Source organism: Megascapheus bottae, chromosome 13 (assembly GCF_031878675.1).
Source record: "Megascapheus bottae isolate mThoBot1 chromosome 13, mThoBot2.hap1, whole genome shotgun sequence".
NCBI lineage: Eukaryota > Metazoa > Chordata > Mammalia > Rodentia > Geomyidae > Megascapheus > Megascapheus bottae.
The window spans coordinates 7135214-7152667 of NC_143521.1; the positions used below are offsets into that span (position 1 = coordinate 7135214).

Consider the following 17454-nt stretch of genomic DNA (forward strand, 5'->3'; position numbering starts at 1 on the left):
AAGCCTTAGTAACTACCTGTCATTACATAGTCTATAAATTTATCTAGACTATTACTTAATTGAAATGGTTTTGACTGCAGCCTTTTCAGTTTTTTCAAATTGGAAGTATGTATTTAAGGTTATTTTTTAAAGCACAATGATCCTTTTTAAGGTTTAATAATATATACTCCTTCGGATATACTGTGATTTATTTATCCATTACCTACCGAAGGATATTTTGGTTATTTCCAAGTTTAGGTCATTATGAATAATGCTCCTGTAAACATCCATGTGCAAGGCTTTGTGTGGATATGCTTTTTGAAACTCTTTTGGGAGACTACCAAAGATGATCATTTCTAGACTATAGACTAGTCTTGTGAAAAACACCCACATTGACTTCCAAAGTAGATGTATTTTTTCCTTCCTTTTTTCCTTCCTTTCTTCCTACCTTCCTTCCTCCTTCCTTCCTCCTTTCCTTTCCTTTTATGTATTGTGGTATTGAGGTGTGAACAAGGGCCTTGCACTTGCTAAGATGGTGCTCTTACTTCTGAGCCATGTGAATTTTGCATTCAAACCAGGAATGAGTTTTTCTGTTGCTTTACCTCTTCCCCAGCATTTGTTGTTGTTGCTGTCTTCAATTCTGGCTATTCTGGTAGGTGTATAATCGTGTATCCCTGACATTTACACTTGTAACTCACTCATGGCAAACGATGTGGTGAGTCCCTTGTTACGCTTCTCCACCATCTGTATATCTTTGTTGGTAAGGAGTCTGTTCAAAGCTTTGACCATTTGTTTACTAGTTTGTTTCTCTTTGTTAACTTGCTGAGTTCTTTGTATACTTTGTGTAATATAGCCCTTTATCATCAGATATCTGCAAATATAACCTCCCACCCATAGCTTCTCCTATGATGATGATGATGATGATGATCTTGCTGTTACTGCTGCTCCTGCTGCTTCTGCTTCTGCTGCTGCTGCTGTTGCTTCTGCTATTCCTGCTGCTGTTGCTGTTATTCCTGCTGCTGCTGCTGCTGGTAGGGATCAAACTCCGGGCCTCAGACATCCTAGGCAAGTGCTTTACAACTGAGCTACATCTCCAGTTCCTTGTCTTCCTCTTCCCACAGTCTTCCCTAGAGCAGCTGTTTTTAACTTTAATGAAATCCAACTCTAAAAGCTCATTACTCTATATCCCCAGAGGCCCCTTAGATATTTTCTTAGGTCAATCTTGAGGCATTTTATAGCTTTGTGTTTCACAGCTACTTCTATTATTTATTTTAAATTCATGTTTTAAAGTCTATCTATGCTTAGTAGAGATTCTACTAGGTTACTGTGGTCCACAGTTGGTTGAGACCACAGATATGGAAAATATGAGCCTTGAACATTCACATGTCTTCTGAAAGGCATTCTAGAGAACTGGTACAGTTTCTTCTTTCGGTGTTAGCAGTATGTTCCAGTGAACCTTTCTGAGTCAGGGGATTTTGGAAGGTTATTAGTTTCTGAGTTAGTCAAAAGTACACAGGACTACTCAGATTTAAAAAAAAAATTTGCTCAATTTTTGGCAGATTCTCCATTTCAAGGACTTAGTCTATTTCATCTAGGTTATGAAATTTATGGAAAGAGATTGATTTTAAAAAACTTCTTTGTTATCCTTTTAGTTCATGGGACCTATAGTCCCCTCCTCATTACCAGTAATTTTATTTTTTTAATATTTTTTATTGTATTTAATAAAAGGGTTCCATGATATTTGCCAGATAGAAGGTGCATTAATTCACATACACTGATACCCTTCCACATGTCTTGGTCCCCATTAGATTACTAGTAATTTTAATCCTTTGCTTTTACTTAATTTAATTTTATTTTATTGTCAGGATAATGTATACAGGGGTTACAGTTACATTCATCAGGTAGTGGATGCATTACTTCTCGCACATTGATACCCTTTCCCATGTTTTTCCTTTTCCATTTTTTATTGCAAGAAGGACTTAACACTAGTCGAGCATGAAGAGACAAAGTTAGCCATGACTTTATTATTTTTTTTTGCCAGTCCTGGGCTTGAGCTCAGGGCCTGAGCACTGTCCTTGGATTTTTTCAAGGCTAGAGCTCTACCACTTGAGCCTCTGCACCACTTCCAGCTTTTTTCTATGTATGTGGTACCGAGGAATCGAACCCTGCTCTTCGTATATGCTAGGCACGCATTCTATCACTAGGTCAAACTCCCAGCCCAATGACTTTATTTTTTATTAAAGAATTTATAACATTGATTTTTACATCATATTTCAAATGACATAATTAACAAATAAGTATTCAAGAAGGGAATCTCTATATACAATCACTGGTACTTAGATTTTAGAACATAATTAAAATTAGGCTGAGGGTTTGTATGTCATAGCTACATATTACCCTAGGTAACAAAACATTATGTCTATAGAATCATAAATTTTTATGTGTATATAGTTGTGTTTGTATTTCTAATACCATGTCCATAGCATTGAGTATGCAAATATCGAGTCCTCGCTCTTGTACTGTTTGGATCTAATAGCCACATACTAAGGATACCATGTGCCTTTTGTTCTTTGGTCTTGACTTGTCTCACTCAACATGATTCGCTCCCTGCAAATGCCATTATTTTATCTTGTCTGTTGGCTATGTAGAATTCCAATGTGTATATATGTGTATATAATATATATATATATATATATCACATTTTCTGTATCCATTCATCTGCAGTAGGGCATCTGGATTGTTTCCATCGCCTGGCTATTGTGAATAGTGCAGAGATGAACATAGCTGAGCAGGTGTCCTTATCATATCCTGGGTTATGATGTTCAGGGTAGATGCCCAGAAGTGGTATGGCAGGATCGTAAGGAAGGTCAATTTTCAGTTCTTTAAGAAACCTCCACACTGCTTTCCAGAGTGACTGAACTAGCTTACAATCCCACGAGCAATAAAGTAGGGTTCCTTTTTCTACACAACCCCACCAGCATCTGTCATTGTCACAGTTCAAAATCTTGGCCATTCTTCTTGGGGTAAGGTGGTATCTTAGGGTTGTTTTTATTTGCATTTCCTGTATGACCATGGATGATGAATATTTTCTCATATGCTTTTCTGCCATTTTAATCTCTTCTTCTGATAAGTCTCTCTTTAGTTCCCTTGCCCATTTAGTGAATGGTTTGTTGGGTTTGGGGGGGATTAGTTTCTTGAGTTCCCTGTAAATACTGGATATTAAGCATTTGTCAGATGTATTATTAGTAAATATCTTTTCCCAGTTGGTTAGCTGTCTTTCAACTTTGGTGGCTATGCTTTTATCTGTGCAGAAACTTTTTATTTTTAGGTAGTCGCATTTATCAAGTCTCTCTCCAATCTGTAGTGACCCTGGGATTCTGTTCAGGAATCTTTTGCCTGTGCCTATGAGTTCCAGTGTCTCTCCTACTTTATCATATAGCAGTTTCACGGTTTCCAGTCTGACGTTGAGGTCTTTGATCCACTTTGAGTTAATGCTTGTGCATGGAGAAAGGCTAGGGTCAATTTTTAGTTTTCTGCATGTGGCTGCCCAGTTTTGCCAGCACCAATAATTGAATAGACTGCTTTTTGACTGTATATCTTAGGCTCCTTTGTCAAATACAAGTTGACTACAGGTATGGGGTTCTATTTCTGGATCTTCTATTCTGTTTCATTGATCTTCTGGTCTATTTTTGTGCCAAAACCATGCTGTTTTGTTATTATGGTTTGAAGTCTGTTATTGTAATACCACCAGCATTGCTATTTTTGTCTAGAATTGTTTTGGCTATTCTAGGTCTTTTCTTGTTCCATATGAACCTTTGGATAACACTTTAGCATTTTATCTAAGGATCATTGCATCTGTAGATTATGAATGCTTTGGGTAACCTGGAACCAAGAGGAGTCTGTACAACCATCCCTGCTTGCAAGGAACCACACTCCTATCTCACTGTTTTATCATGAGTAGCTTGCATTCTTGGTCATTTCACAAACTGAGATAGCTCATGGATTCTAATCCTTGTGCTTGAATTCCAGTCAAGATAAAAAGAATGTTCCATGTTTCTATGAAATGTCAGGCGAGGAGGAAATGGAACATTTTGTTTTCTTTAAAATATTTTTATAGATTGGGGGTGTGGTTCAAGAGCTAGAATACTTGCTTAACATATGCAAGGCCCTGATCTCAAACTCTAATACTGCCAAAAAAGGAAAATGCTTTTGTTATGAACTATTATTATAAGAAGTACAACCCTGGGCCGGGAGTTTGGCCTAGTGGTAGAGTGCTTGCCTACCATGCATGAATACCCGGGTTCGATTCCTCAGTACCACATACATAGAAAAAAGCCAGAAGTGGTGCTGAGGCCAAAGTGGTAGAGCTCTAGCCTTGAGAAAGTCCAAGGACAGTGCTCAGGCCCTGAGCTCAAGCCCAGGACTGGCAAAAAAAAAAAAGAAGAAGAAGAAGTACAACCCTACCTGCTACTTTTGTGGCAATTCTGAGTATACTGATAAGGTATTCCTTCAATTGAAGTTGTTTTTAATGAGCGATGAGTAAAAATATTAAATTTGGACTTTTGTGACCCAGGAGAAATCAGATTTAAATTAAAAACATGGGTAGCCCAGTGCCACCTGTAATCTTAGCTACTCAGTTGGTTGAGATATGAGGATCACGGTTTGAAGTCAGCCTGAACAGGAAAGTCCATGATACCTTTTATCTCTAATTAACTACCAGAAAGCTTAAAGTGGTGTTATATCTCAAGTGGTATGCCACAGCCTTGAGCAAAAAAGCTAAGGGACACTTCCAGGCCTTGAGTTAAACCTCAGTACACACACACACACACACACACACACACACACACACAAATTGTTCAGACAATAGAAATCTTTAAAATATAAATAATCCCTATAACTACATATAAATAATGTATCTACTGATATAAACACCATATATGCCATAATTTATATTTACTTACTGGGAAGTTTCTCTTCTCTTTTGGTGCCCTTTGGTTAATCTCATATTGCTATTGTATCTGACTTTGTTACCTGGTATATTGCATATATGTTTATTTGATTATTTGAAATAGGAAAGGGAAGGGAGGAAACAAAATGATTGGGGGGAGACAAAAACATGAAAAGGGGTATCAGTTTGTGAGAAGTAATGCACCTATTATCCGGCTAATATAACTGTAACCATTCTATACATTACAATTTTTAAAAAGTACAGAAATCAAAATCAGTGACAAAGCCAGGCACAGTGGCTCACATCTGTAATCCCAGCTACTCTGGAGGCTGAGATCTGAGGATCAAGTTTCAAAGCCAGCCCAAGCACAAAAGGACCTGAGACTCTTATCTCCAATTAACCTCTAGAAAACAGGAAATGGGTTTGGCTCAAGGGTAGGGCAGTAGCCTTGAGCTGAAGAGCTCAGTACCCAGGCCCAGAGTTCAATCCCCATGACCCACAAAAACAGACAAATAAAAAAAAATCAATGACAAAGGAGAAAAACAAAACAGCAAAGTGCCAACAACAACAACAGCAAAAACCCCTCTTGTTTCCATTTCTTGGAGTTCATCTAGGTAAACACTTAATTTGATTGTGTGTACATAGCTATTGAGCCTTTGTGATCCTCTCCAGAGAATATCCTCTTTAGCTGCACTGTGTGAGTGTTTAGTCTTGCTTAATTTGTCATGTTTAAGTGTAATTTGTCTTTTACTAGCCATTGGGCTTACTTGTATATTTATAGATGTAATTACTACAAATGAGAGAAACCAAGCAACCTATGTTTCTTTGGGTCTGATTTACTTCACTAAATATGATTTTTTTCCAAGTCTTTCCATATCTTTATGAATGGAGCAATATTATTCTTTCTGATGGAAGACTATAATTCCTCTCTCTCTCTCTCTCTGTGTTTCTCTCTCTCTTTACATACATACATACATACATACATATATGTATGCATGCATATATATATATATCATATTCTTTTGATACATTTATCCACTGAGTGACATCTGGGTTGAGCCCATATATTTGCTATGGTGAACAATGCTACAATGAACATGGTTGTGTTCATAGCTTTAGTGTTGCCTTGTTTGTGGTCTATTGGATGAATGCCCAGGAGTGAAATTTCTGCATCGTAGGGAAGCTCTATGTTTAGTCTTTTGAATAACTTCCACGGTGCTTTCCAAAGGGGTTTAGCAAGTTTACATTCCCACCAACAGAGTGGTAGTGCTCCTTTTTGGCCACATCCTTGCCAGCATCTGTTAGTGTTAGTTTTCTTGATAGTGGTCATTCTAACTGGGGTGAGGTAGAACCTCAATGTTGTGTTAATTTGCATTGCATTTACAGCCAGAAATGTTGACCATTTCTTCATGTGTCTGTTGGCCATGCTTATTTCTTCTGAGAGTCTTAAATCTTTATACCATTTATTAATCGGGTTATTGTTTCTTTGAGGATATGATTTTGGGGGGAGGGTTAATTTTTTTGAGCTCTAATTATATTTTAGATATGAGGCCCTTGTTTGATGTGTAGCTAATAAAATTTTTCCACTCTGTGGGCTTTCTATTTACCTTGCTAGCTATGAGTCCTTCGCTGTGCAGAAACTCTTCGGTTTGTTGCAGTCCCATTTAGTCTTTGATTTATTGTGATTCTAGATTTTAGAAAGTTTATATATGTTTTCCGTGAGTATATACCCAAGTCTGCCAGCACCATTTGTTGAAAAGGCTGCCTTCCTTCCATCTTGTGTTTTTGGCTCCCTTACCAAATATTAGTTGGCTAACCATCTGTGGGTTCATTTCTGGGGTTTCTTTACAATTCTATTAAGACCTCCAACTCCTGCTTAGATGTTTTGCTCATCACTGGCTGCCAGTCTACCACTTGAGCCACTTTTCCATTTCCAGACTCTTTGCAGGTTAACTGGAAATAAGAGTCAGATTTTTCTTTTTCTGTTTTGTCTGGCTTCAAACAACAATCTTGAAATTCATTGTTTCCTTTGCTCCATTGTTTCTTCTGTCTTTGTTTTCTTCCTTCCTTTCCCTTTCTTTTTTCCTTTCCTTTTTCTCTTCCTCTCTTTCAGTGCTGGGATTGAATACCTCCTGCACACTCACCCTTTCCTTGGTATAACACTGATGCACTCCAAATCCTTTATTCCTTTTTCCCTTTGAGGTCATACTTGGGTTTGAACTCAAGGCCTTGCTCTGCCAGTTTGAAACCCACTTCCAGACATTTTGCTTTAATTACTTTTCAGATAGTCTCAAGTTCTTCCCTAGGACTAGCCTCAGATACAATCCTCCTGTCTACCTAGGACGACAGCTTGCACCACTCTTAATCTTTGAGGGAGCGTGTTCTTAATGTTTTAGACATGCTGGACTCCCACTGCAGTCCTCCTGTATCTGCCTTTCAAGTAGCTGAGATTACAGCTGTGATCTCAGGTGTCTCATTTGTTTCATTTATTTTCTGTGTATAATAAGATGAATTTCAGGTAGCAGGCTATAAAATTAACCCTCAAAAATCAACTGCCTTCCTCTATGCCAACAGTGAAAGGAATGAGGCAACAATCAGAAAAGCAACTCCTTTTGCAATAGCCTCAAAGAAAATAAAGCACCTAGGAATTAACTAGGAATGTAAAGGACCTTTTTGATGAAAACTTTAAAACTCTGAAAAAGGAAATTAAAGCAGAACTGAGGAAATGGAAAAACCTCCCATGCTCCTGGATTGGAAGAATCAACATTGTGAAAATGACAATCTTGCCAAGAGCTATCTACAAATTCAATGCAATACCCATCAACATCCCAATGTCATTCTTTAAAGAAATAGAAGAGGCAATCCAAAATTTCATATGGAATAATAAAAGACCCCATATAGCAAAAACACTTCTTAGAAGAAAGAACAGTGCAGGAGGAATTTCAATACCAAACTTTAGACTCTATTACAGAGCTATAATTATCAAAACAGCTTGGTACTGGCACAAGAACAGGCCTGAAGACCAATGGAATAGAACTGAGGACCCAGATATTAAACCACAGACCTATGGCCACCTAATCTTTGACAAGGGAGCCAAAAAAATGGAATGGAAGAAAGACAGCCTCTTCAACAAGTTGTGCTGGCAGAACTGGTTAAGCACCTGCAGAAAACTAAAGTTGGATCCTTCTTTGTCACCTTGCACTAGAATTAACTCCAAATGTATCAAAGACCTCGAGGTAAAAGCCAACACAATGAAAACTTTACAAGAAAGAATAGGAGATACAATAGGAGATACACTAGGCCTTCTTGGCCCAGGTCGAAACTTTCTTAATAAGGACCAAGAATCACAACAAATCAGAGAAAGGCTGGATAAGTGGGACTGCATTAAACTGCAGAGCTTTGTATGGCAAAGGACATAGCTAGTAAATTAATTAGGAAGCCTACAGAATGGGAGAAGATCTTCACCAACCGTACAAACAGACAAAGGCCTCATATCTAAAATATATCAACAGCTCAAAAAGTTGTATCACTCCAAAACTAATCTCCAAAGAAACAACCATCCCATTAAAAGATGGGCCAAAGACTTCAAGAGAGTCTTCTCTGAAGAAGAAACAAAAATGGCCTATAGACACATGAAGAAAAGCTCAACATCTCTGGTCATAAAAGAAATGCAAATCAAAACAACTCTAAGATTTTACCTCAATCCAGTTAGAATGGCCAGGATCAAGAAAACTAACAACAGATGCTGGAGGGGATGTGGCCAGGAGGGATCACTACTACACTTTTGGTGGGAGTGCAAACTTGTTCAACCACTATGGAAAGCAGTATGGCAGTTCCTCAAAAGACTAAACATACAACTCCCCTATGACCTAGCAATTCCACTACTAGGCATTTACCCAATCCAGAAACAAAGACATACTAAATCCTCTAGCACAATGATGTTCATTGCAGCACTATTTACCATAGCAAAGATATGGAACCAACCTAGATGTCCCTCAGTTGATGAGTGGATCAATAAGATGTGGTATTTGTACACAATGGAGTTCTATGCTGCTGTCAGAAAGAATGACATCACCCCATTTGTTAGGAAATGGAAAGACTTAGGAAAAAATCATATTAAGTGATGTACGTCAGACTCAATGGTTTCCCTCATTTGTCATAATCAGTAGAAACCTTGGGCTCTCATAGCAGAGATTTGCAATAGAGAAAAACCAAATACATTAGGCCATATAGCATGATGCTAAATGAAAGGACCTCTAGGATATAGAAACCAAAGCCATTATAATGAGTGATTGTTGTCCTTAATGTACTATGTTATCTCTCATCTCTTTTGCTGTCCCTTGGTTATCTCATGTTGTTACAGTATCCCACTTTGTTATCTGATATATTGGATATATGCGTATTTGGTTATTTGAAATTGGATAGGGAAGGGGGAAAACAAGATGAGGGGTGGGGGTTGGGGGGGAGGGAAATGGGAACCAAGACATGAGAAAGGGTATCAATGTATGTGAATTAACACACCTTGTACCTGGTGAATTTAATGTAACCCTTCTATTAATTACAATAAAAAATATATGAAAAAATAAGATGAATTTCAATAAATATATAGAATCATATATCTACCACCAATTCCATTTTAATTCATTTTCCACTCAAAAACATTCTGCATGCCTGTTTGCAGTCTTCTTTACCATACATGCACCAGGCAATTTTCCTTCCTCCTGGGAGGTGGCAGTTCACACTATAATCCCAATTATTTGGAGACATCAGTAGGAGAATTGTGGCTCCAAGCCAACACCTGATCTAAAAAATAACTAAGGCAAAAGAAAAAAGGGCTCAAGCCCTTGTGGCAAGCAGTAGAGCACCCAACTGGCAATTGCAAATCTCAGAATCAAACCTTACTGCTACCAAAACAAAAATGAGGGCCAGGAATTTGGCCTAGTGGTTAAAGTCCTTGCCTAGCATGCATGAAGACCCGGGTTCGATTCCTTGGTACCACATACATAGAAAAAAGCCGGAAGTGGTGCTGAGGCTCAAGTGGTAGAGCTCTAGCCTTGAGAAAGTCCAAGGACAGTGCTCAGGCCCTGAGCTCAAGCCCAGGACTGGCAAAAAAAAAAAAAATGACTTGCCTTCCTTAACTGTTTCATTTAATGGGATCATGCAGGCCTCCAATATTTATCCCATGAATTTTTATTTCGTATGAACCTAGATTCAATTCCTTGGCACTACATACTCAAAAAAAGCCAGAAGTTGTGCTGTGGTTCAAGTGGCAGAGTGCTAGCCTTGAGCAGAAAAGTGTCCAAGGTCAGTGCCCAGGCCCTGAGTTCAAGCTCCAGGACTGGCAAAATATAAATAAATAAAAGAAACTATCAAACTTTTCTAAGATGATCATACCATTTTATATTCCCATCAGCCATGGGTGAACTTTTCATTTTCTCTACTCCCTCTTATCAGGGTTTGTTACTATCAGTTTCTCACTGTAGCCAATTTATTATTTTATATTTTATTATTATTATTATTATTATTATTATTATTATTATTTGATCTTGGGGCTAGAACTCAGGGCTTGGGCACTGTCCCTGAGCTTTTTTTTTTTTTACTCTAGGCTAGTGATCTACCACGTAGAGCCACCCCTCCACTTTTTATTTTATTTTATTTTTTGTACCAATCCTGGGCCAAAAGCTAGTGCCTGAGCTTTTGGTTCAAGGCTAGCACTCTACCATTTGAACCATAACTCTACTTCCAACTTTTTGGTGATTAACTGGAGATAAGAGTCTTACAGACTTTCCTGCTCAGTCTGGCTTCAAATCTTGATCCTCAGATCTCAGCCTCCTGAGTGATGACGATTACAACAGATATGAGCCATCAGTGCCCAGCTACAACATCCACTTTAGTGACTATGAAGTGGTAAGTCATTGTGGCTTCAATTTGCATTTCCCTAATGACTAACGATGTTGAGTATCATCATATATTCAGTGGCCATTTATATGATCTTGATAAAATAGCTGTTTATACCTTTGCCTATTTTATTTTATTTTATTGTGTTAGTCCTTGGGCTTAAACTCAGGGCCTCAGCACTATCCCTGAGCTTTTTTTGTTTAAGGCTAGCAGTCTGCCACTCAAGTCACAGCTCCATTTTCAGATTTTTGATGCTTATTTAGAGATGAGTCTCACGAACTTTCCTGCCCAACATGGTTTTGAACCTTGATCTTCAGATCTTACCTTCCTAAGTAACTAGGATTACAGGCGTGAGCCACTGACATCCAGCTGCCCATTTTATCTTTAATCAATGCTTTCAAAGATGCATTTGTTGGTTGTATGAAGGGGTTTCTTTTTTTGTTTTCTTTGTTCTTTTTTCTCCTTCATTTGTGGGGCTTGACCTTTGGACCTGGGCACTGTCCCTGAGATCTTCAGCACAAGGCTACCACCCAGCACCACAGCACCACTTCCAGTTTTCTGGTGATTAATTGGAGATAAGAGTCTCACAGATTTTAGTGCCTGGGCTGGCTTTGAACTGCAATCTTCAGATCTCAAACTCCTGAGTAGCTAGGATTACAGGTGTGAGCCACTGGCACCCAGCAGGGATTTCATTTTGACAGACCATATATGCAGATAGAATTATCCTCTCCATTACTCTCTCAACTCCCTCCTCCCATTTTCTAAACATTCTCAACAAGCTTCAGTTCTCCATTTTCATACAGGTAATAGAGGTTTGTCCCTCTTCCAAGTTCTGTTTTCCCTGCCTACTCTCACTAGTACCCACACCTCACAGAAAACCTATTTCATTTTTTTAATATTCATTTTTGATAAAACACCTGTTCATTGTTCAAAGGGGCTTTATCATTGTCTTTATCACATGAATATATCATATATTATAAAAGCTTGATTATGTAACATTTGTCTTCTACATCTGTTATGTTCAAGTGAGTAAAAACATATGACTTTTGACCTTCTAAATCTGGTTTACTTTGTTTTGTTTGTTTTTTGTAGTCGTGGGGCTTCAATTCAGAGCCTTGTGGCTTTTTTCTTCAGAGCAGATAATCTACCACGGAAACTGCAGCTTTTTGCTGCAAGTTAGCTGGAGATGAGTCTCTCAGATTTGCCAGTCTGAGCTGTCTTTGAACCATGATCTCAGTCTCCTGAGTAGCTAGGATTATAGATTTGAGCCATAGTTACTCATTAATTACTTTGTTAACATAATGGTCTCCAGATCAATCCATTTTCCTATAAGTGACATAATTTCTTTCTTTAAAAAAAAAAATATCTTGCCAGGCACCATAGCTCACGCCTGTAATCCTAGGTACTCAGGAAGCTGAGATCTGAGGATCATGGTTCAAAGTCAGCTCAGGCACTAAAGAACATGGGACTCATCTCTCAAGCCCCTTGACTAAATAATACTCCAGTGTGTGTGTGTGTGTGTGTGTGTGTGTGTGTGTGTGTGTGTGTGTGTGTATTTATAATGTGATACACACACATACACGTTTGCTTGATCAGTTGTAGGGAATCTAAGCTATTTCCATTGCTTGGCTATTGTGAATAATTGTGAATAGTACTACAATGAAATGAACACACATATATACATATAATATGTATTATATAATATAAATTATTATATTATATATTCTAATGTATGCAATATATTGTATATCATATGGCTATATAATATCCACATAATATATAATATAGTTTATATATGTATACATATTATACATATATTATATGTATATGTGTGTGTATGATGTGTGCTTCTAGTATATATTGATTTACATTCCTTCAGGTAGATGCCCAAGAGTGGTATGGACTGCATTCAAGTTCTGTTTTTAGTTTTTTGAGAAATTCTATACTGATTTCCATGGTGGATACCCTAGTTTACAGTCCCATCAACAGTGTATACATGAGGGTTTATTTTTTCCCTACCCCCCCCATGGGCATTTGTTGTTTGTGTTCTTGATGATGGATATTCTGGCACAAGTGAGATGAAAATTTATTGTTACTTTGAATTTTCTTTCCTTTATGGCTGGGAACATTGAGGATTTCTCTATGGATTTCTTGACCATTTGTACTTCTTTTGAGAATTTTCTGTCCTGCTCATTTGCCTCATTATTACTTGTGTTATCAATTCTTTGGAAGTTTTTGTGTGTGTGTGTGTGTTCTTTGTTGATTTTGGTTGGTAAGTCTTTGTCAGATATATAGCAGCATTTTTTGCCCATTTTAAAGCTAAATTATTTTTCTTTTATTGAGCAGTAAATGTTCTTCATAAATTTTGAATATAAGTCGATCTGTATATTAAAAAAGACACGCAATATTTGTATTTTTAGTTTGTACAATGAAGCTACATATATACATCTATGTTTATATGCACACATTTGTGTATATACCATACATATTCATATATACTCTGCATCAAATATATATGCCTACATACATATGTGTGTGCCTCTATATACCCCTGCTGGAGTTACAAGTTGCTTATCACATGTTTGACTTACAAATTATTTTTCACAGTCTGTGATTTGTCTTATTATTATTTTAGTGCTTAAAACATTTAAAAGCATAAGAGCTTTGCCTAGTTTCCTAACCCTGTTTAGTACCCTAGGATAATCAGACAACAGCCTTAAGTTTTCTGCAAGTGATCATTTTACTGAGGTTGAAATTTAGCAAGCTGAGTAATAGACTTACGGTTGGGTGAGATTAGAAGGAGCCTTAAAATTAAACAGATGGACATAAATTACCATTATTATTTTCATGCGCTACTGGAGACCTAGCTTTTAACTGTGGATAGCTGTAGAACTGAAAGACTCAATCTTGGAAATACAAAGAAGTGAGAAATGCTAGGCATTTCTTTGTTGGCTTGAGATAAAGAGAATTAGGTTTCAAAGAAAAGGAAGGAAGAACTTTGAACTCCATCAAAATAAGGCTTTAAAAATAGCAATGTACTGAAAAAACAATTATGTTTATTTTAAAAAGGCCAAAAAACTTCATGCATTAAGGTGATTGTGCTGCATTTGATGTAAGAAGGATGCCTTTGCATATTTATTACAAATCACCCATTCCTTCCTTATTTTTATGATTTAAATATTTTAATTTATTTAAATCACGGGTAGATTTAAAACAACTTTATGTATTCATCGAACCATTACTTGAATTCATTTGTGTAATAACAAATTTATTGAACATCCGTTCAAACTGGATACAGGACTTGAAAAGTAATTCATAATTTCACAAGGGGAAGATGAAAATGAAGCACAGCTTATGAGATTTTATCCTAGTAGACTTGTAAGTATAAAAGTAATACCATGAAATCAAAAGATGTTTCTTTGAAAAACTGCACAATATTGAAAAATATTTCCCTAGATTGACTAAGGAAAGTAAGAGGACTCAAGTTTCTAAAGTGAAATGAAAATGGGGACACAACTATAAAGCATAGGGCGGGGAATGTGGCCTAGTGGTAGAGTGCTTGCCTAACACGCAGTGTTCTGGGTTCCATTCCATTCCTTGGTATTACATACATAGATAAAGCTGGAAGTGGTGCTGCAGCTCTAGTGGTAGAGTGCTAGCATTGAGAAAGCCCAAGGACAGTGCCCAACTCCTGAGTCAAGCCACAGGACTGGCAAAAACCAAAAAAAAACAAACAAACAAACAAAAACCCTACAAAACATATAGCAAAACCAAGATTATAAAACAATACTCTATTGCCAGTTTAGATAATCTATATATAATTAACTCAAATGAAATGGAAATATCTGTCAAAACTGATTCATGAAAAAACAAACACACACACACACACACACACACACACACACAGCCAGAGAAATGCACAGTCCCTTTGGCTGTTGGGGAATTTATATAGGGTATAGGCAAGGGGTCTGGATATCTCGAACCACACCTGGTATTATTCTTTGAGTTTTCGGTAAGAATGCATCTTGCCATTAAACAGATCCTTATCCTAGACAAAGTAGGTACCGTACTATACATTAGCATCCCTCAGTAAGGAACGTATCCTGCTGTTTCTCTGAAATAAAGATAGCATTTCTATGATTCTAAATACCACTTTTTTTTTTTTTTTGCCAGTCCTGGGATTTAGCTGAGGGCCTGAGCACTATCCTTGGACTTTCTCAGGGCTAGAGCTCTACCACTTGAGCCACAGCACCACTTCCGGCTTTTTCCTATGTATGTGGTACCAAGGAATCGAGCCCAGGTCTTTGTGTATGCTAGGCAAACACTCTACCACTAGGCCAAACTCCCGGCCCCTAAATGCCACATTTTTGAGTTGCCTTCACCAGGCCTCAGTTTCCTTAAGTTATCCTGCTTCAATTCAACAAGGAAGGAACCATCTTTACAACAAGGAGAGTTAGATCTTTATTATACATAATATATTACATATGGGCTAAACATAAGATATATTATATAGCCAGGCACCAGTGGCACACGCCTGTTATCCTAGCTATTCGGGAGGCTAAGTAAGACCTGAGGATTGCAGTTCAAAGGCAGCCAATGAATTAATTAATCTCCATTTAACCACCAGAAAACTGGAAGTGGTGCTGTCGCTCAAAGTGGTAGAGCTCTGGCCTTGAGCTGAATAGCTCAGGGACAGCGCCCAGGCCCAGAGCTCAAGACCCATGACTGACAAAAACAAAAAACTAAAACAAAACAAAACAAAAAGAAACCTTGAATATATTGTGGATATATGAGGGAGGGGGTAACAGTGTTCCACAAGAAATGTACTCTTTACCTATGTAACCATAACCCCGCTGTATATCACGTGACAATAAAATGAAAAAAGTAGTTGGAGCTAGTGTGAGCATATGTTCAATTGTTCCCATTTTCAGTGGTGACAATTAGTTCCCTGCCATGAGAGATGGAAATAACATTCACATGTCATCTCCTATCTCCTGCCACTAGATTTTATTATTTATAATTGTTCTAGTATTTGTATTACACTGTAAAATTATAATTTCACAATTGGGAGGTAGTATAATTGTTTATACAAATGAACTTAATGGACACTACCAATAATTTACTACCTTTTATTCAGAGTTTAGTTTACCTTATTCACTAAGCTGGATTTTGTTGTTAAGTAGTATTTTTTCAATGAGTCTTCCTTTCTTTCGTGGTTAAGAATTCTTTTCATCACTTGACATGGTGTGTCTGTGCATATATACTATCTATCACTGCTATATATCTTATATAACATAATTATATATGATTTATATATTTTATAGAAGGTATATAATATATATTATATACTATACAATATATAAAGAATATAATATATATGTATAGTATATATAGTAGTGATAAGTATCAAACTCAGGATACTCCATCACTGTGCTACACTTCACCTTCTGAGTTTACATTATTTTATTTATTTATTTATTTGCTCAGGGCCTGAGCACTGTCCTTGGGCTTTCTCAAAGCCAGTGCTCTACTACTTGAGCCACAGCACCACTTCTGGCTTTTTTCTATGTATATGGTACCGAGGAATCAAACCCGGGTCTTTGTGTATGCTAGGAAAGCACTCTACCACTAGGCCAATCTCCTAGCCCCGATTAATTATTTTATGAGTAAATGCAGGAAAATAGGGAATGTATTTAATACTATGTAAACAAAGGCCTACAGATTACAGCAATCTAGTTTCAGAAGTAATGAACTTGTGTATTCATTCTTTAGGACTGCCTCGCAAAACCTCACAAACTGAGTTACTTAAGTAATAGAAATCTATTTTCTCAGAATTTGGTGAGCAGGAAGTTCAAGGCCCAGGTGGCAGGATGTGGGTTTTTGTGACTGCCCTGTCCTTTGTTTGCAGATAGCCACCTTGCTTATTTTCTCCCCACATGGTCTTTTCTCTGTGTGCAAAAATTTGTCATTTCTCAGGGCCAGGAATTTGGCCTAGCAGTAGAGTGCTTGCCTAACATGTTTGATTCCTTGGTACCACATATATAGAAAAAAAGCCAGAAGTGGCGCTGTGGCTCAAGTGGTAGAGCTCTAGCCTTGAGAAAGTCCAAGGACAGTGCTCAGGCCCTGAGTTCAAGCCCCAGGATTGGCAAAAAAAAAAAAAAATAATAATAATAATAGTCATCTCTTAATATATGTCCCAATTTCCTTTTCTTTTAAATATTGTGTGTGTGTGTGTGTGTGTGTAAGTGTACTAGACTTGGACTCATGGCCTCGTACTCTTGCTTGTCTTGCTTGCTCCTGACTAGTGCTTTCAGTTGAGCATTTTTAATTGAAGATAGAGTCTCTGACTTGTCTACTTAGTGTGACTTCTAACCTTGATCCTCCAGGTCTTAGGTTTCTGAGTAGCTAGGATTACAGGCATGAGTCACTGAGGCATGTTCACAAAAAACATCTTTTTACCATATTTTCAAATATTATGTCTCCAAATATCATCATATCCTCAGGAGTTGGGGTTAGGAATCCAATATATGAAGTTTGCAATTATAGAGCTCTAGTTTTGTTTATTAGAGTAATAATCCAAGATGAACAAATGCATAGTATCTCAGATGATTAGACACTCATCATTACAG

General features: G+C 37.4%; 1 protein-coding gene across 2 annotated transcripts in view; it reads left to right on the plus strand.

Annotated features, from left to right (window-relative positions):
* Abcg2 (ATP binding cassette subfamily G member 2 (JR blood group)) overlaps window positions 1-17454 on the plus strand; it is a 113785-nt gene that overhangs the window by 23733 nt on the left and 72598 nt on the right. The window contains exon 2 of one of the 2 annotated variants that reach the window (XM_090343216.1): window positions 877-1044. The exons of the other annotated variant lie outside the window; for it this stretch is intronic. Within the exon in view, the coding sequence (XP_090199342.1) occupies window positions 885-1044 (160 nt within the window). The 5' untranslated portion in view covers window positions 877-884. The remainder of the gene's footprint in view (window positions 1-876; window positions 1045-17454) is intronic. 2 annotated transcript variants of the gene reach the window in all.